General features: G+C 38.6%; 1 protein-coding gene across 4 annotated transcripts in view; it reads left to right on the top strand.

The window, feature by feature from the left end:
• grm7 (glutamate metabotropic receptor 7) overlaps positions 1–21,358 on the top strand; it is a 293,924-nt gene extending 272,566 nt beyond the window's left edge. For 3 of the 4 annotated variants that reach the window (XM_089118031.1, XM_089118019.1, XM_089118022.1), the window contains 2 exons: positions 9,951–10,197; positions 19,902–21,358. In XM_089118031.1, the coding sequence (XP_088974157.1) occupies positions 9,951–10,197; positions 19,902–19,951 (297 nt within the window). In that variant the 3' untranslated portion in view covers positions 19,952–21,358. Of the gene's footprint in view, positions 1–9,950; positions 10,198–12,175; positions 12,198–19,901 lie in introns of all 4 variants that reach the window. The other variant, XM_089118020.1, reaches the window with a different exon arrangement.
• The last annotated feature ends 306 nt before the right edge of the window (positions 21,359–21,664 follow it).

Here is a 21,664-nt window from a genome sequence, read left to right as displayed (position 1 = left end):
GTGTCAGATTTATAGCGATGTGGAATGCTGTCTCTTCCTTCAGATCGCGGCGCACACAAGCGTGCACTTCAAAGCGTAGGATCAGACATATACATGCGTGTCATATAGAAAGGGCCATTTTTATGTGTTTGTACCACCAACGCTTAACTTTGTTTGTTTCATGAGGATGCATGGAGGTCTGGATTGCAATCAAGCTAATTTGCAATGTATGCGTAGTTCTTTTTTTTTTAGGATCAGTCATGCCAGTTAAGCATTTCAGACCGCTTCTTACATGCTACATCCTCGTCTACGGGTATTTTAAATGTAAATGAAACATAATGCGTTCCAGATAGATCCACCCATCACTCTGAAATAAGTTGCTTTGTGTTGTCAAGTGGGTTTCAGAAAAATGCAGTGTTGCAACTGAACTTTTGACTGGATGAGACCTAATTTACTTTTTTTTTTTTTTTTATGCACAATACTTGTCTTATTCTTTGGTGCATATTATTCCAAACAAAAAGATATCAGTTTCATTCATAAAATATATGAGAAGCATGGTCGCTAAAGCATGATTTATAGTCAAATTATGATATATAGTCTCAATTACTAGAAACAAAGTTGTTGTAAAATATATAATGTTGAAAATATGACAAAGTCAGAGTTGTGAGATACTCTGAGATATAACATAGCAAATACAACTTTGAAAGATATAAAATCGCAGTTACAAGAAAGTTGCAATTATATATATATATATATATATATATATATATATATATATATAATCACATTGTAAACTATAGATTTGCAATTACTACAAGACTACAAGAAAATGTCTGAACAAATTCACAGTTGTGAGATATGTTACGCTGAGATATATAGTAGCAATTACGAGAAAAAGCTTTAATTGTGAGATATGAAGTCATTTTGAGAGATGTAAAGTTGCAATCATGAGATATATAGTCACATTGTAAAATATAGAATTGCAATTTTGATAAACTAAGTCACAATTGCAAGATATAAAGGGCCAACTACAAGAAAAAGTCTAAAGAGAAGCATAATCACAAATGCATGATGTATAGCCAAATTGTGATATAGTCTCAATTACGAGAAACAAAGTTGGAATTTCAATATATACATTCACATTGTGAGATATAAAGTTGAAAATACGAGAAACAGTCGCAGATGTGAGATACAAAGCAACATTGTGATGTATAAAGTGTGAGTTCTGAGTAACAAAGTTGCAATTGTGAAATAAAAAGTCACAATATAAGATATAAAGACGTAATTATGAGAAACGAAGTCATAACTTTGGCACAAATGGGCTTCCAACCCACTGACATTTTCTTGAAGAAATGCAAAAACGCTTCTGAAACGCTGCTAAAAACATGTTGGACATGACGACCGCAGAAGACTTTATTTCTCCGCATTCCGCCATAGGGACGCTGCTCTTTTCGACGTTGCCAGTGGATAGTTGAATGCGGAGTGAAATGAGTGGCTCTTTGAGAACGCGATCAATAAGCTCATTGTGTCTTTGTGTGGCTGCCTTTGCTAGTTTCAAGCTGAATTACCCACTGACACCAAACCCCAAAAAAGAGAGACTCTCAAGGAAAAGAAAAGGATCTTTAGATGACAAAATGCATCGTCTTTCTTTAAGTAAGGTGATCCGTGAGAAAATGTTGCCTTTCCGCCTACTGTACGTCTCCTGCCGATTGCGTTTCTCAGTGGTGCCAGATGTGTCGCCTTCATCAAGTGTGATGGCAAACTACATCACAGAGCAGTTTGAGACTTCCTCTGTTACTGTATGTATGTCACTTTATATAATAAGTCCCTTCCTATCTGAAGCTGCCTGACGCTTGCCTGCCCGCTCTGAAGCCTCTCTTGTGGAAAGCGTAGGATGTTCCGCTTCCTCTATAGGTGTGACTCTCTGAACACATCAAAAGCCGTCATTTTGAGGATTGGGTTTCAAAAACGGGGTTTTAAGGCAAAGACGATTCTCAGAAGAGGGTTCAACCTTGGTATGAGTGTAGACTCACTGCTGAAATGCATCTTCAGTGCTTATCCCAGCATTGCAGATCTGTGTGTCTTAGTTTGACGGAGGAAGAAGAATAGAAAGAAACAGACTGCAGGAATCCGGCTAATAGATCGCCAGGATTAGCATGTGATCACGGCAGGGGTTCGGCGCACCTATTGAATTCTTATCTATTTAAATTGCATGTTGTCATAAGGCGGTGGATTGTGAATTCATCTGTCAGTGCTGTTAATGAGGCTGTCGCAGTTGATGCGTTCAGGTGATTTAAGACTGCAGGAACTAGTTTTAGTCTGACGGATGCAGTTTAGTGGGGGACAATGTTTGGTTAAGCTTTATGATGGCACAAAAAGCCTGTGACATGATTTTTAATTCGGGCGTTGGGACTCTGGGACTACACTCGCCTAAAGGATTATTAGGAACACCATACTAATACGGTGTTTGACCCCCTTTCGCCTTCAGGACTGTCTTAATTCTACGTGGCTTTGATTCAACAAGGTGCTGAAAGCATTCTTTAGAAATGTTGGCCCATATTGACAGGATAGCATCTTGCAGTTGATGGAGATTTGTGGGATGCACATCCAGAGCACGAAGCTCCCTTTCCACCACATCCCAAAGATGCTCTATTGGATTGAGATCTGGTGACTGTGGGGCCATTTCACTACAGTGAACTCATTGTCATGTCAGAAACCAATTTGAAATGATTCCAGCTTTGTGACATGGTGCATTATTCTGCTGGAAGTAGCCATCAGAGGATGGGGACATGGTGGCCATAAAGGGATGGACATGGTCAGAAACAATGCTCAGGTAGGCTGTCGCATTTAAACGATGCCCAATTGGCACTAAGGGGCCTAAAGTGTGCCAAGAAAACATCCCCCACATCATTACACCACCACCACCAGCCTGCACAGTGGTAACAAGGCATGATGGATCATGTTCTCATTCTGTTTACGCCAAATTCTGACTCTACCATCTGAATGTCTCAACAGAAATCGAGACTCATCAGGCCAGACTACATTTTTCCAGTCTTCAACTGTCTAATTTTGGTGAGCTCTTGTCAATTGTAGCCTCTTTTTCCTATTTGTAGTGGAGATGAGTGGTATCCGGTGAGGTCTTCCACCACATCCCAAAGATGCTCTATTGGATTGAGATCTGGTGACTGTGGAGGCCATTTGAGTACAGCGAACTCATTGTCATGTTCAAGAAACCAGTCTGAGATGATTCCAGCTTTATGACATGGCGCATTATCCTGCTGAAAGTAGCCATCAGAAGTTGGGTACATTGTGGTCACAAAGGGATGGACATGGTCAGCAACAATACTCAGGTAGGCTGTGGCGTTGCAACGATGCTCAATTGGTACCAAGGGGCCCAAAGAGTGCCAAGAAAATATTCCCCACACCATGACACCACCACCACCAGCCTGAACCGTTGATACAAGGCAGGATGGATCCATGCTTTCATGTTGTAGACGCCAAATTCTGACCCTACCATCCGAATGTCGCAGCAGAAATTGAGACTCATCAGACCAGGCAACGTTTTTCCAATCTTCTATTGTCCAATTTCGATGAGCTTGTGCAAATTGTAGCCTCAGTTTCCTGTTCTTAGCTGAAAGGAGTGGCACCCGGTGTGGTCTTCTGCTGCTGTAGCCCATCTGCCTCAAAGTTCGACGTACTGTGCGTTCAGAGATGCTCTTCTGCCCACCTTGGTTGTAACGGGTGGTTATTTGAGTCACTGTTGCCCTTCTATCAGCTCGAACCAGTCTTCTCCTCTGACCTCTGGCATCAACAAGGCATTTCCGCCCACAGAACTGCCGCTCACTGGATGTTTTTTCTTTTTCGGACCATTCTCTGTAAACCCTAGAGATGGTTGTGCGTGAAAATCCCAGTAGATTAGCAGTTTTTGAAATACTCAGACCAGCCCTTCTGGCACCAACAATCATGCCACGTTCAAAGTCACTCAAATCACCTTTCTTCCCCATACTGATGCTCGGTTTGAACTGCAGGAGATTGTCTTGACCATGTCTACATGCCTAAATGCACTGAGTTGCCGCATGTGATTGGCTGCTTAGAAATTAAGTGTTAACGAGCAGTTGGACAGGTATACCTAATAAAGTGGCCGGTGAGTGTATATATATATATATATATATATATATATATATATATATATATATTGTCATACAGCCCAGCCTTGAATCTGTAGTATGGCTGTTTAAGGCCACTTCTTGTTTTTTTGATTTTCAATCTCTCTGCAATGTTTTTTAAACTCTTCTCTGTAGAATCGGCATTCCCCATATATCGAGCTGTTTATTTCCAGGCTGCTCCAGTTCTGACTGATCCATTATTAGCCCAAATCACATTCATAAAACTCTCCCTCTTCGCCATATCATCCTTCACATCCAAACGTTTCAGATGAGAGCGAGTGTTCAGACTTATAGCTCAGTAATTAACGCTGATCAGTGCTAAGCAGCAGCCAGTGGGGTGTGTGTATGTGTGTGTGCACGCGTGCGCATTACACAAGGTTATTGGCTGTGCGCATCACGAAACCCATTCAATATGTGAAATATATTTTTATAATATTATTTAACTAATTAAGAAACCTGATGCAGAAGTTCATGATCAGACTGTCCTCATTGATATTTCATTTTTACGTCATTTGGTTCCATTTTACAAAATCGCCAAAAGAGGTCAAACTCCATAATGAAGGCGCACCAGACAGTGAAACGAGACATTTAGCTTTAGTTACGGTGTTCAGTGAAGGTCAAAATAAATTAGAAGCATATTTAAAAAAATAAATAAATAAACCACAAGATGTGATTAGATTCCTCACAGGACTTTGAGGTAACTGAAAAACAAGATCATTTTCTTCGTAATTTGGATTTATTTAGTGCTTGTTTTTTATTTTTTTATTTTTTTTTATTAATTGATTTATTGAATTTGTTTCATTTATATAATTAAGATATTTCTAAAGTTTTTTATTCATATTTTGAATTAGATTTAATTTTGTATTTTCTGTTTCCATTTTAATTTCAGTTATTATTATTTTTTATTCTGTGTTTTTGTCTTTTTAAATTTTTTTTTAAATATGTCTTTTTTTGTTATGTTATATTTTGTCTTACGTTTTTTTAAATATGATATATATATATATATATATATATATATATATATAAATATATACATATATATATACATATATATATATATTTTTTTTTTCTAATTTTAATTTCAGTTTTAGGTTGTTGTTGTTTTTTGACTTGATTTTGATAAATATTTTTCACTATAATTTATGTTTGTTTTATGCTTATATTTTCCTGAATACTGTTAAATCTAAAGCATTTGTTGTGGAGTGACAATGAGTTTATATGTGTATATATGTAATAACATGTTAATAAGAGACATGCGACATACATAATGCGTCTTATCTGTTTTTTTATTATTTCAACAATGCAATTTTGGCCTGTAACAATATAGTAAAGTGCAACTTGTTTTTAGAAATATATATATATATATATATATATATATATATATAGGATATTTTTTTTTAAAAATATGTCATTATATTTATCTAAATGTATTTTAAAACATACATTAGCAACTTTAGCAGTACATTACATTAAATGTGCATTTGGGTTTTGAAGAAAGTGATTCCAGTTGTGTTGTTTTAAAAGTGACAGAATGTTGAATGAAAGCAACAGAAGTATTTTTCATCGCTTGTGAAGTGAATATGTTTTTTGTTATGTCAAGCATGTTGGATTCTCTCATCTATCCCAGGGTCAGCATCACACATCTCAGCGGCCAATGAAAAGCTGTAGAATGAGTCGGTCTCCGTCACAGAAAGAGACGTGTCAGTTCACTGCATTTGCACTTTGGATTTGGCAAATTAATGTGACACCCTTAGAGGTTTTCACACTTTTTCTTTTGGAAATGTTTAAGGTTGTGTGATTTGAGAGCCTACGGGAATTTAGTTTTCTCGGCTGTTCGGCTGTGTGATCGTTGCTCTCATAATGTGCTAAAAATGGAAAAAGGTACAAGTCAAATATAGGCCCTGAAATTCTGATCAGTCTACGGACATTTTTCCAGTGATGCATTGTTGTGAGATGATTGATTACAGATAAAGCAACTCTTAAATGCAGTCTAAAACAAAACAAACTGTGCTTGATTTTGATTATTAGAGGGTGTTTCTTCAGATTTTTTCAGCACTTTTATACCAAGGGTGGATTTTTTTTTTTTTTTTTACACTGGCTTTATTTCTGTGCCACTTGTAAATGTTTACTTTTTACTACTTTCAATCTTGAAATATGAAAATTAATTATAAAAATATGAATTATATGTTGAAAGGTGTAACAATTATTTATTTATTTATTTATTCATCCAATCTATTCACTCACTCGCTGATTCTCTCTCTCTCACTCACTCACTCACTCACTCACTCACTGTTTCTCTCTCTCTCTCTCACTCACTCACTCATTTACTCACACACTGATTCTCACTCATTGATTCTCTCTCACTCACTCACTCACCTATTCTCTCTCACTCACTCACTCACTCACTTACTCATTTACTCACTCACTCACTCATTTACTCACTCACTGATTCTCTCTCACTCACTCACTGCTTCTCTCTCTCTCTCTCTCACACTCACTCACTCATTTACTCACTCACTGATTCTCACTCACTGATTCTCTCTCACTCACTCACTGATTCTCACTCACTCACTAACTGATACTCTCTCACTCACTCACTCACTCACTCACTCGATGATTCTCTCTCACTCACTCACTCACTGATTCTCACTCACTGATTCTCTCTCACTCACTCACTCACTGATTCTCACTCACTGATACTCTCTCACTCACTCACTCACTCACTAATTCTCTCACTCACTCACTCACTCACTCGATGATTCTCTCTCACTCACTCACTCACTGATTCTCACTCACTGATTCTCTCTCACTCACTCACTCACTGATTCTCACTCACTGATTCTCTCTCACTCACTCACTCACTGATTCTCACTCACTGATTCTCTCACTGATTCTCTCTCACTCACTCACTCACTCACTGATACTCATTCATTCACTCACTAATTCTCTCACTCACTCACTCACTCACTGATTCTCTCTCACTCACTGATTCGCTCTCTCTCACTCACTCACTCACCAACGCGTTCTCATCCCAAAGCGCCATATAGGACGCTTTTGCAAAAGCGTAAATATCCAACGCACATGGCACCCTTTAACGTCTAATGAGACGCTTCGGTTAATGGTTAAGTTTAGGTATGGTGTAGGGTAAGGGTTAGACCACTAGGGGGCGCCTTCTGCCCAAATATATCTGCGTCTCATTTCACGTTAAAGGGTGCCATGTGCGTTGGATATTTACGCTTTTGCAAAAGCGTCTTAGATGGCGCTTTGGGATGAGAACGGGCTCCACTCACTAGTGTTGCTTTCGTCAACGAAAATTATGACTAAATATCATCGTCAACGAACCTTTATCACGTGACGAAAACGAGACGAGACGCAAATGCTGGTCGTGTGACGATGACTATAACTAAATGTATAATGCAATATCGTTGACGAATAAAAACGAGACTAAATGTGGTTTACAAAAATAAAAACTATGATAAAATGTCTCTTCATTTTCGTTGACCAAAACGAGACGTTATTTAACGTTATTTCGTCTCGTTTAGCCTACTTGCATTATTAGTATGCAGCATTTCTGTTTCCTGTGTCACTTCAGGGGCTGCATCAGATCGCACTGTGCAAACGCAGGCGACTTCAGATCCTCAAGCCCCACTCGCGGCATTATTTAGAAGAAGCAGTTGCGTGAGTTACAGCTGTTTCACACACACTCCGTGTGTAGCGTGTATGCGGTGTGTGTTGCAGTATGCAGGAGCAGCGCGCGTTATTGCTTTCACATGTGCTGTGTTTGCAGTGCGCAACTGATCTACGGCTGTACCACAATCACAACATTTATTCTCTATTTTTTATTTCAAATCAGTATTTTAGCCTACATCCATTGTGTCGCGTTGTTGAGGTACTGTGTAGATCTCTGCTCTGCTGTTATGCACGCAACGCTCCTAGAGCGCGCGGTATGAGCGCTAATCTATAACTGTCATAACTGTATGGGTGCGGGAAAAATACGCACTGCAAATGGAGTATGTGTGAAACAGGCGTTAGCATAAACGACAACAAAAAAAGTTAAGTCTGACACAGAGAAAGGGGTTCGTCTTTGGGAGAAAAAGAAGACATGACATTTGGAAAAACTTTCATTTCATCATGTAGGCTAACATGTTTGGTTGGTTGGTAAAATAAATGTGTTGTAAATTCAATTCAGAGCGTCTTCCTGGAATCATTCTTGAGTCTATAAGGTAACAATAATATAAGAAGATAAGAAAAGATTGTTTGAAATGGGTTTGGCTAAAAGAAAAAAAATTGGTTTCGTCTATAGGCTAGCCTACTACTAGGTAGGCTTCTTATATTGGGTTAAATAGAATTGCCTACTAAAAAGAGACTAAAATACAATTTTCATTTACTAAAACTAGACTATGTCTTTCGTCAACTAAAACTAGACTAAAATTTCATCGGTTTTCGTTGACTAAAACTGGACTAAAATGTCATCAGTTTTCGTCGACTAAAACTAGACTAGACTAAAAAGAGTATGAACATGACTAAAACTAACAAAAACTAAAATGTCAGCTTGACACAAAGACTAGACTAAAACTAAAATTAAAACAGGCCGCCAAAAACAACACTACCACTCACTGATACTCACTCACTCACTCACTCGCCTATTCTCACTCATTCACTCATATACTCACTCACTGATTATATCTCACTCATTTACTCACTCACCAAATATCTCTCACTTACTCACTCACTGATTATATCTCACTCACTCACTCATTTACTCACTCACTGATTCTCTTTCACTCTCTCACTCACTCACTTACTGATTCTCTCTCACTCACTGATTCTCACTCACTCACCTATTCTCACTCACTCACTCACTCACTCACTAACCTATTCTCTCTCACTCACTCACTGATTATATCTCACTCACTCATTTACTCACTCACTGATTCTTTTTCACTCTCTCTCTCACTCACTCACTGATTCTCTCTCACTCACTCACTCACTTACTGATTCTCACTCACTCACTCACTCACTCTCTCACTGATTCTCTCTTACTCACTCACTCACTGATGCCAATTAGTTTTCTTGAGTAGCTTTATTAGCCGATCGATATGTTTGTAGTAGAAATGCAGTCGAAATCCTGGGCCTCATTCACGAAAGACGAGCAGAACAAATTTCAGTGACAATTTGCGCAAAAAAAAAAAAAAGAATGATTTTCACAATTCATTCATGACTGGGTCCTGTTGCCTTAATTGAAACGCACCCGTGACCTTCCTAACAGGCTTTGAACTCGCACTACATTAAAGATTAAACACACTGAGGAAATCGGTAATTACATACTTGCCAGAGTGCCGTTAACTGCCACATGAAATTAATTTTTGCCGTAGTTCTAATGTGATATGGTTGCGGCATGAAAGCCTTCATTATAATACTTTGACAAGCTCCCTTTTTTCCATACAAGAAAAGTACATCCGTGCAAGAGCTGTGCTCTCAGGCAATGACAGCCACTCGAGTTTTTAAGGACTATTATCATTCATTTCACTTTGAATTCTCCCACCAGGACATCAACATTGAGAGTCTTTTTGTACTGACCTCACATTTTACTTTATTCTTCATTTCAACTTGAATCCCATAACGAAGTTTGCAGAAATACCCAATGGACTACATAATTCATGTACTACTAACATTATACGTTTATAGCTCTTTCTGAAGATCTTTATGAAGCTGTTTTTCATTTGTTATGCCTCTTTGGAGAATTCCTTTGGTGTTATAAGCCAATTTAAAACTTTTTTTCTTTTTTTCTTTTTTTTTTTAAAGCTCTACATCCAGACCACCACGCTGACCATCTCCATGAATCTGAGCGCGTCCGTGGCTCTGGGAATGCTCTACATGCCCAAGGTCTACGTCATCATCTTCCACCCGGAGCTCAACGTGCAGAAGCGGAAGCGGAGCTTCAAGGCCGTGGTGACGGCGGCCACCATGTCCTCGCGTCTATCGCACAAACCCAGCGACCGGCCAAACGGCGAGGCCAAAACCGAACTGTGTGAAAATGTGGATCCCAACAGTAAGTAACAAAACTTTTAATTCGCCGGACGTTGGGGAAGTTGATAATGTACATTTGCTCATGATGAATTCAAATGTCTTTATACTAAATCTGGTGGACTCTGAAAGAATGATTTAGCATTATAATCATTGAAATAATTTAGTTTTAGTTTTGGTTTTCGAGATTGATTTCGACATGAGCAGATGTAAGTTATCAAAACTAAATAATGTGATTTTTTCACATTATTATGCATGTTTTCTGGCTTTTTGCACTTATCATGGCACTGTTTCAAAATGGCTGAAGTGATGACCAATTTAATGCAACCTCATTTAAATACTACTCATTTATAATAAGCCATCAACAGAACTCTAAAGTTTTAAAGTTTACTTTTAAAGTCTAAACCAATCGTTTACAGATTCAGAGGATAATTAATATATATATATATGAAGAGTTCAGATGCAAAAGCCTCTAAATGCCATTTGAAATTTTCTTCTTTAATGATGATTTTTATCAAACTTGTATATTTAAGTTCACTAATTTCACTTAAATAACAATTAATAGGTAATCTTTATTGCCATTTAAGTGAAATTACTGAACTTAAATATACAAGCTTGATAAAAATTAGCATTCTAGAAGAAAATTTCAAATGGTACTTAGAGGCTTTTGCATCTGAACTCTTCATATATATATATATAAATACATATATATATATATATATATTTAAGAATAAGGCACAAATTATCTGCTAAGCATCATAATATAATGATATTTGTAAAAGTTATAAATTAAAGTAAGCTATTTAAGGTTAGTTCACCTAAAAATGAAAATTATTTCATCATTTACTCACCCTCATGTCATTCCAAACCCGTGAGCCTTCCTCTTCTGAGAGATTTCTGTCCCTCCATTGACAGCTATGCAACTACCAATTTGACGCTTCAAAAAGTTAGTAAAGAGATTGTAAAACTAATCCATATTAATTGAGTGGTTTAGTTCAAATTTTCTGAAGACTTGATCGCTGTATATGATGGACAGATTTAATTTAGGCTTTTATTCTTTTGATCAGCGAACATGCACAGAGGCTAAACAGAATGACATGAGGGAGAGTAATTGATTTTTTTTGGGGGGTGAACTAACCCTTTAATGAATGTTTTATGTTGTTTTATAAGAGTTAATTTATTCCTGGTATTTGCTGTCCAGGTGTGGTCCTTATGTAAAGATCTAATAAATTAGTAGTTATCTTTTATTAAAACTACTTAAAAATGTGTAACCATTATCCCCAAGCCTCACCCTTAGAGTTGCTTTCCCAAAAGTTGGGTGTAATGGCGAGCTCATGTCCCAGGGTGCAGCGCTTGCAAGATTCATTGCAGAATGTCACCATGGGCTGAAATTCTGTTGCTTTAGTCTGTTGATGTTGCAGCATGAGCTCATGTCAGATATAATGGAATGAAGTCGTCTGCTGAGAATGACCACATTTCCTCTAATGAGCACAAGATGGTGGGCTGCACACCGCAGAGAGAGAGTAATAGCGCAGGAGCCCAGAGGATTAGCATGTCGTCACTGTCAAAGGAAAGCCATGGGTCTTTGAAAAAGAAATGGAATTCCAAAAGATGAAAAGTACTTTTTGTTTTGTTTATTCGGCTCTGACTGGAATTGCAGGTCGTTGAGCTGCTTTTGGGATTCTCAAATATCTACAGCACATAAAGAGAAAAATCTATTATGGCAATTTCAAAAATGACTGTATCAAGGTTTTTTTCTGACGGTGGCAATGCTTTCCTCGTATAATTAGATATGCCATTCTTAGTTGTGAGAAATGGCATATCCAAAGTCAGAAATCTCCCCATCACCTTAGCACTTATATCTATGCTAAAACACACTAACCTAGCTTGAAATTAAAGTGCCATTTTAAATTTCATGACTGTTTGGACCAATCAGAATCTCTGCTTTGCTTCTATTGGACCAATCAGAAACAGCTCACCAAGTACTGTTTTTTCCCCAACAGGCTAATTCTCATAATTTATCAGGTAAGACCAAATTAATCTTCTACCTTTGGTTATGACCTTGCTCGCTTTTTGAAGGCTGGGCGAAAGGACGATATGAAAATGATAATCGTTTTTTTTTTTTTTTTTTTTTTTTTGTGTGGACATTAATCACAAGTTTCACAACTTGTGATGAAAATCCCACATTGTCTCTCAGTAGAACTAGATAATGAAAATTACCTAGCTATTGTGCCATGTAACGTAAGACATCAACATTTAAATTAATTCAAAATTCAGTGTCAATATGCCCTACACAATTTGAAGGGTAGTCAAGACCACCTAAGCTGAGACCAAGATGAGACTAAGACGTGTTTTGAGATCAAGACCAATACTTTGAGGGGTTTAAGACCAAGACAAGACCAAGACCAGTGTGTGTTGAGACCAAGACAAGACCAAGACTTTGATGGTTTTAAGACCAAGACAAGAGCAAGACTTTGAGGAGTTGAGACCAAGAAAAGACTTAGACCACTGTGTGTTGAGGCCAAGCCAAAACCAAGACTTTAAAGGGTGTGAGACCAAGAGAAGAGCAGGACTTTGCGGGGTTTAAGAACAAGACAAGACTAAGACTTTGAGGGGTTGAGACCAAGACAAGACCAAAACCAGTGTGTGTTGAAACCAAGACAAGGACAAGACCAAGACAAGGACAGGACTAGTGTGTGTTGAGACCAAGACAAGACCAAGACTTTGAGGGGTCTAGACCAAGAACAGTGTGTATTTAGACCAAGATAAGACCAAGACCAGTGTGTGTGTTGAGATCAAAACAAGACCAAGACTTTGAGGGGTTGATACAAAGACAAGGCAAAGATCAGTATGTGTAGAGATCAAGATCAAGACCAAGACTTTGGGGGGTTGAGACCAAGACAAAACCAAGACCAGTGTGTGTTGAAACCAAGACAAGGACAAGACCAGTGTGTGTTGAGACCAAGACAAGACCAAGACTTTGAGGGGTTGACACCAAGAACAGTGTGTATTTAGACCAAGATAAAACCAAGACCAGTGTGTGTGTTGAGACCAAAACAAGACCAAGACTTTGAGGGGTTGATGCAAAGACAAGACAAAGATCAGTATGTGTAGAGATCAAGACCAAGACTTTGAGGGGTTGAAACCAAGACAAGGACAAGACCAGTGTATGTTGAGACCAAGACAAGTTCAAGACTCTGAGGGGTTGAGACCAAGGACAGTGTATGTTGAGACCAAGATAAGACCAAGACCAGTGCGTGTGTTGAGACCAAAACAAGACCAAGACTTGTTTGAGGGGTTGATATAAAGACAAGACAAAGATTAGTATGTGTAGAGATTAAGACCAAGACTTTGAGGGATTGAGACCAAGACAAGACCAAGACCAGTGTGTGTTGAAACCAAGACATGGACAAGACCAGTGTGTGTTGAGACCAAGACAAAATCAATACTTTGAGGGGTTGAGACCAAGACCAGTGTGTGTGTTGAGACCAAAACAAGACCAAGACCAGTGTGTGTTGAGACCAAAACAAGACCAAGACCAGTGTGTGTTGAGACCAAGAAAAGACCAAGACCAAGTTACAGGTCTTGAGGACTGCAACACTACTAAAAGGTGCCAAGACCTTAAACTCAGCATGAAATGAAATTTGCAATGGCCTTTTCTTCCCTGTTGTGATGTATTATTTAGTGAAACGGCTTCTCGAACAAGAAAAAAAAGTAGGGCCCCAACCTTTTGAACTTTTCCCCTGCAAGCTCACATTCATCTGCCTCATCTTTTGAGTGTCAAGCCTACTACATCTTAATAATACTCAACCGATGCATAAAATCAAGTTCCCGTCTTGCATTTTTTTTCTTTTTTGATAATTCCTTGAAGTCAGATGTATGTCACAATAGGAGGGGGGGGGGGATATTTATCAAATGTTGTTCATTTAGCTCATAGGAGACTTAATAGTTCTCATAGACTTTCAACCTTAGCTGTCTCATTGCAGTCTAGGAAAAACTAATTTTGAATGGAGACATTATTTACAAAACCACATGAATTTTTCTCATCTACATGCAGCAAGCATTTTACATATTTAATGTTTCCAAGAAGAGTGTCTAATCAAAAGCTAAACATAGTTATGAAACGGTGAACTCAACTGTCAGAGGTAATCAGATGACACATGGAAGATCCCAAGCTTCAAACGCAAGTCCCACTGCTCAATTCCCCTAACGCCACCATGATGGCATAGCAGACTCCATCGCGGGTCCCAAAAGAGCCGTGAACCATCTGTGTCGGCCTTCCCTGTGCACTCACTGTTCTTTCTCTCTCCTTCTTCTGCCATATAACACACTCTGACTCTCTAAATTATTTTTATGGAGATGTATGTATATGAATGTTCTGAACCCTGAGATATCTGACACCCAAGGGAATAGACCCTAAAACCATTGAGCCGAGATGGCAATGCCAAGTGCGGAATGCCGTAATCGGAATGCCCTCATTCCCAACAATTTTGGTGGCACATGCAAATTCGAGTCGAGTTGATATGCGAGTTTCATCACTGAGACTGAACTAGCGCTGGACTTCACGGCAAGAACGCAAGACAAGTTTTGACGGCTGAATTTTATGCAACTGTAAACGGTTTGCATCAGAAGCGATGTTTAGAATTGCTCTGACAACAGTGATGATTCATATTTTATTTATTCATTTTCACATTGACGCAAAGACAAAACTCAACCGTTTGTGAGCTTTCAACAGAACATTCAATATCTTAATGATCCTTACCCTTGCATAAAGAGAGAGAGTGTGTGCTGTATTACCGATATTAATGGCCCATATTATAATCTCATCCTAATAAAATAATATAAATGAACACTATAAAATTTTTCTTCCGTTGTAAAGAGAACCCTGTGCAAAGAGCTCAGACACCTAAATTTGTTCATTTCAATGAGCCTCATTGGTAGAAAGAATTTCTTTGGAAATTGTTCATTATGTTGTAAAAACACTCTTTCACAATTATTGCAACATGCAACAGACTTTTAATGGTATCTTTCTTACGTACGAACGGTAGTCGTTGCATTAATCAATGTAACTGCCGTGTTATAGTTACTAAATTTGTCACGTTACAGTTTGTAAAGCCACTCTCACGTAGTGCATTATGGGACATAATAGTTATTTTTCGTAATAACCGATTGTACATAATTTTCACATTATGTGATGTTTTGTTTTAAACCATTCTTGCATAAATATTGCATTATGTAGCATATTTGTAACACTCATTTGTAGAGCTGCTCTCACGCAGTTGTATTATACAAAGTCTTGCATTACACAATGTACCTGTCATGCTATAGTTCGTGAAACCAGTTACACAATTGTCACATTATGTGACATTTGTAACGCTATTGTTAATAAAACCATTGCACGTAATTTCTGCAGTACGTGAATTATGTTTAAAAGCATTCTTACATAATTATTACAGTATGCAACGTAATTGTTATGCTAATATTTGTAGTCACTTTTATGCAGTTGTCACATTATGCAACTGTCGTTCAAACAACAATTTGTGCGTAATTTTCGTGTTTAAAATCATTCTTACATAATTATTACATTATGCAACATAATTGTTATGCTATCATTTGTAAAATCTAGGGCTGGGAAACGATTAATCGCGATTTCGGATGCGATTAATAACGATTAGTTGCGATTAATCGTTGCCCAGCCCTAGTAAAATCACTGTTGGTCAGTTGTCGCATTATGCAACTATTACGCTAGTGTTAACGCTAGTGTTCGTACCACTATTTGTACTGAATATTTGCATTATGTTTTTTCCTTCGAGTTTTCTGCGTACAGACGACACCATTATCAAAACGATCCTCATTCATACGGATCCACAAAAACGACTAAAAATGCTGTATTCTGCTCCAGGCCATTAGATGGCGATGAAACGCTCTAGAATGAACTCGTAATGCGCATGTGTATGAGGTCATAGTCTTCAAAGATTTGCGTTTTTGTTGTTTACATGGAGACCGTTTTCAAAAACGTGCACTTTTGCAACGGTTGCATTTTCAGGCTCCCGAAATAACACAGTCTCATCCCAAGAAGTCATATAACTGACGTCTCGGAACGTCTTTTGACCATACGTCAACATCCGCCTTTTTAGGGTACCCTTAAACGTCGGTTACATGACGATCCCGGGCCATCATACAACTGACGGTTTACCTTTAACGTCGGTTAGGTGACGGGGTAGGTTTAGGTCTGGGGTAGGGTTAGGATCCGATAACGTCATCTAACCGACGTTTAAGGGTACCCTCAAAAGGCGGATGTTGACGTATGGTCAAAAGACGTCCCAAGACGTCAGTCCGAAACGCCGTTGTCGAGTAAACGAACGTTAAAAAAAATAGATAAACCACATAAAATGTGGTTCAAAAGACCACATAAAAAGTTTTACGTTTTTAGTTGAAAAGTGTCCTGTAAACAGCCCCTTAATTGATAAGGCTGTAATGCAGATGGTCAGGGGAGATGTAATGACTAGAGGCATCACAGCTGGTGGGTCAAATGGTCTTTAAAAGAGGGTCACATCACATTTAGTTTATTTTACAAGGAAATACAACATTCAGTCAACTTGGTCCCATGTTCTATCTATCTCCCTACAATGTCCATCACTCTCAAAAGTAATTGTCAAATATAAGAGGCAAATAATCCAAACATATATGTGTATTTTTTCATGTTTAGTGTTTGTCTGTGTAAATTAGGTCACTCTTATCTGAGCTCCTATTTAATAGGACCTATTATATTATTTATATGTTTTTGCATATTAAGCGAACTTTCCTCAATCCACATTTATCAAGTCCACATTTTTGAATAGATGGCACTCAGAGTGACATTTAACTCAAATACTAAAGGGGCTACTGACACTTAAAGGCCACAATGATCTCTCTACTTGGTAACCTTTACTTTTAAATATTTAGAGGTTCATTTGCATGCAAAAGAGCACAACAAGCATCCGTGGATAAGCGCTGTAATTTAAGACTGGAGTCATTTCGTTACACTGAGTCTCTGCAAACACATCAGCGGCAGCTTGTGAAGGTCACGCTGTTATGACTGAAGACATTTGAGAGATTCTTACATAAGACTTATGCGATATTCATCTGCTTTTTAATTTTAAGTTGCTCTTTAATCATATAATGAACACAGTTATTTACATTTATGTGAGTTCGCACTGAGGGTTAGAAATTCATCAGATCCCCTTACTGTAACTTTTTAAGTATTAAGTAGCATCGCCCTAGATTCCCAGAACCCTTAGTAAACCTCTCAGAATGCCCTAATACCACCCACCAACCACTCCCTAGAACACCCAAGCAACTACTCAATATCCTAGCAACCTCTCAAACCAGTTTAGCAACCACCCAGAAATACCGTTGCAACTGCCTAGTAAAATCTCAGAACACCCTACAACTACACAGTACACCCTAACAACCACTCAGAACACAGTAGCAACCACCTAACAACCTCTCAATACAGTCCACAACTTCTCAGAACACCCTAACAACCAATCAGAACACAGTAACAACCAACTGGAAACATCTCAAAACACCATACAACTACCCAGTAAACCATAACAATCAATCAGAACACAGTACCAACCACATAGCAACTTCGCAAAACACCATTCAACTACATAGAACAACCTAACAACCACTCAGAATACAGTAGCAACAACCTAGCAACCTCTCAAAACACCATACAACGACACAGAACACTCTAGCAATCAATCAGAACACAGTAGCAACCACCTAACAACCTCTCAAAACACTCCACAACTTCTCAGAACACAGTAGCAATCATCTAGCAACCTATCAAACCCTCCACAACTTCCCAGAACACCCTAACAACCAATTAGAACACAGTAGCAACCACCTAGCAACCTCTCAAACACTCCACAACTTCCCATAACACCCTAACAACCAATTAGAACACAGTAGCCACCACCTAGCAACCTTTCAAAACACCATACAACTACACAGAACACTCTTAACAATCAATCGGAACACAGTAGCAACCACATAGCAACCTCTCAAAACACCATTCAACTACACAGAACACCCTAACAACCACTCAGAACACAGTAGCAAGCACCTAACAACTTCTCAAAACACTCCACAACTTCACAGACCACCCTAACAACCAATTAGAACACAGTAGTGACCACCTAGCAACCTCTCAAACACTCCACAGCTTCCCAGAACACACTATCAACCAATTAGAACACAGTAGCGACCAAACAACTTCTCAAAACACCATACAACTACAGAGAAAACAGTAGCAACCACCTAACAACCTCTCAAAACACTCCACAACTTCTCAGAACACAGTAGCAATCACCTAGCAACCTATCAAACACTCCACAACTTCCCACAACATGCTAACAACCAATTAGAACACAGTAGCGACCACCTAGCAACCTTTCAAAACACCATGCAACTACACAGAACACTCTGAACAATCAATCGGAACACAGTAGCAACCACATAGCAACCTCTCAAAACACCATTCAACTACACAGAACACCCTAACAACCACTTAGAACACAGTAGCAACCACCTAACAACTTCTCAAAACACTCCACAACTTCTCAGAACACAGTAGCTATCACCTAGCAACCTATCAAACACTCCACAACTTCCCAGAACACCCTAACAACCAATTAGAACACAGTAGCGACCACCTAGCGACCTCTCAAACACTCCACAGCTTCCCAGAACACCCTATCAACCAATTAGAACACAGTAGCGACCAAACAACTTCTCAAAACATCATACAACTACAGAGAACACTCTAACAACCACTCAGAACACAGTAGCAACCACCTAGCAACCTCTCAAAACACCAAACAAACTACACAGAACACCCTAACAACCACTCAGAACACAGTAGCAACCACCTAACAACCTCTCAATACACTACAACTTCTCAGAACATAGTAGCAATCACCTAGCAAACTATCAAACACTCCACAACTTCCCAGAACCCCCTAACAACCAATTACAACACAGTAGCGACCACCCTAGCAACCTCTCAAAACACCACAGAACACTCTAAAAAACAATCAGAACACAGTAGCAACCACATAGCAACCTCTCTAAACATCCCACCACTACTCATAACACCCTAACAACCAATCAGAACAAAGTAACAACCAACTAGAAACATCTCAAAACATCATACAACCACACAGAAAACCCTAACAATCAATCAGATCACAGTAACGGCCACCTAGCAACCTCTCAAAACACCATACAACTACACAGAACACTCTAACAATCAATCAGAACACAGTAGCAACCACCTAGCAACCTATCAAAACCCCCCACCACTACCAAGAACAGTCTAAAGTAGCAACCTCTTAGTAACTTAAGCAAACACCTAAGCACCTAAAGCCCCTTGCAACCACTCAGTGAACCTTAGCAACCAAAAAGCAATCTATCAAAACACCTAACAGCTACCCAGCCAGAAGACCTTAGCAACCACCCAAAACATCAAATAACCCATTCAAAACTTTCAAGCAAACACAGAACACTCTAGCAACTGCATTGTCTTTAAGAGTCAGTTACTAGACTTTTTTTGTTCCATACCAAAACGTTGTCCCTGTCAGGCCTCCTGACAAGAATCAATGAATTCATCTCATTTTTAGTGAAGAAAAAATGGAAGAAATATCAAATGAAAAGCAATCTTTCATCTTTCTCTCCTCTCAGGTCCTGCCGCTAAGAAGAAATACGTGAGTTACAATGACCTTGTGATCTGAGGGCCTCCATCACAGGGGGAAGGTGATCGATGGCAGTTCCTGGGTTCTCTCGGCTCTTTGGCACAAAAGTAAAGCGGGAAAAAGGCTTTCGGTGTACCTCCCTTTCCATCCTTCTTTTGTCCGAGGGCCAGGACAGTGACTGGGCCCTCAGCTAAACCAACGACAGAGGATCTCAGTTGATTTTCGACACCTTTAAGTAAAATAAAAAGGCAAAACCACCCCTCACCCCCCACCCAAAAAAAGAAAAAAAAATCACAAAAATAAATTGACATCTGCAAAAAAAAAGAAAAAAAACCACAGTAGCAGAAATCAACGGATTGTACAACCGGAGGAAATATACATTTTAGTTGTTTTTTTGTTTTCTTCTGATGGAGGTGTAACAGTGGCACAACACGACTGACCTCCTGTCAGTCAACGATTGAGGTTGCACTTGCCGTGATGGACCTTCGACAAGGCGTTTGTTCTGATGATCCATCACAGACTTTCTTCAGGGCGCTGATGAATCGACATGGCTTTGGAATGCTGGGCCGAGAGGTCCTCCTCATCTTTACATGTACTTCCAAACTGCAAGTTTTTTTGGGATTTTTCCGTGCAAATTTGTGTGGTTCTTTCAGCATTTCCGTTTTCCTTCGCTGTCGGGATTTTTACGTTTTGCCTTTCTGGATGCACATTGTATTAAAGCCATATTCTTCTCTATGAGATCTCATTTTTTTGGGAATATTTTCTGTTTTACGGTCTTTATTTTGAGGGATACCATTCGATTTCCCCCTTTAACATGATCAATGTGACCGTATGCCTCACATTTTTCTACATTCCCACCATGTTTGTAAGGGTTCGTAGACCATCGACTGTGTTGTTAGTGACTTTGAGAGATGTTGCATTGGTTTTACAGTAACTAAACCCTGGTGACCGATGGTGTTTCATGGAATTCTTTTTTAAAGAAAGTGTTCACGTAGCAGTTGTCAATGCATGCTTGATATGTTTGATGTTGAAGTAAATGAAAAACTCACCACAGTTTTCTCACACTGGCCTGTTTACAGATAATTTTAAAGCCTTTATTGATTTCTCTCTTTTTTTCCTTAAGTACTATCTCATGAATTTCTCAGACATTCACTCACTCAAGGCAGAATATGGCTTTAATTTGTCTTGGAATTTTTAACTGCCCCAGAACTTATGGAGAAAAATTGTGCAAAAGATATCAATATATATTTAAAAAAATATATGAAAAAAAATAAAAAGCATGTATGTTTTATACTGTTTGTACTAAGTATTCATGTTGCCCTTGCTGCTTATGTGCTGATATTGTGGAAGACTTTTATGTTTGGCCACTCATGCAACTATACTGTGGTGTTGTCCAAGAATGTACCAACATGAAATAAAACCATTTGGTTATTTTTTATTACTTTATTTTTATTTTTTAGTAGTAGTATTATTAGTATATTAGTCTTGAATGTGCTTGCTTGAATTAACTTTGTTAAAATTGTTCCCACTTATTATTACGCTGAGACAACTAAAAGTAATCCAATTTTTAGGTTGATTTATTTGCTCATGGTCACTCAGTTCCAAACACAGGTTGGAATAATCACATTGGAGCCATGGCGCCGTCACCATTCAAAGTTGCGAATTTAACCGATGTGCAAAATTGGCATACCGCATAAAAGATTTGCAAATAAAGCTGCGCTTCCATCCCGTGTGTTCAAGAGAACAAATTAT

This window comes from Pimephales promelas, chromosome 2, assembly GCF_988280905.1.
Source record: "Pimephales promelas chromosome 2, fPimPro1.hap1.1, whole genome shotgun sequence".
NCBI classification, from domain to species: domain Eukaryota; kingdom Metazoa; phylum Chordata; class Actinopteri; order Cypriniformes; family Leuciscidae; genus Pimephales; species Pimephales promelas.
Note: the sequence above shows the minus strand (reverse complement) of the source record. Positions and strands in the feature narration are given on the sequence as shown.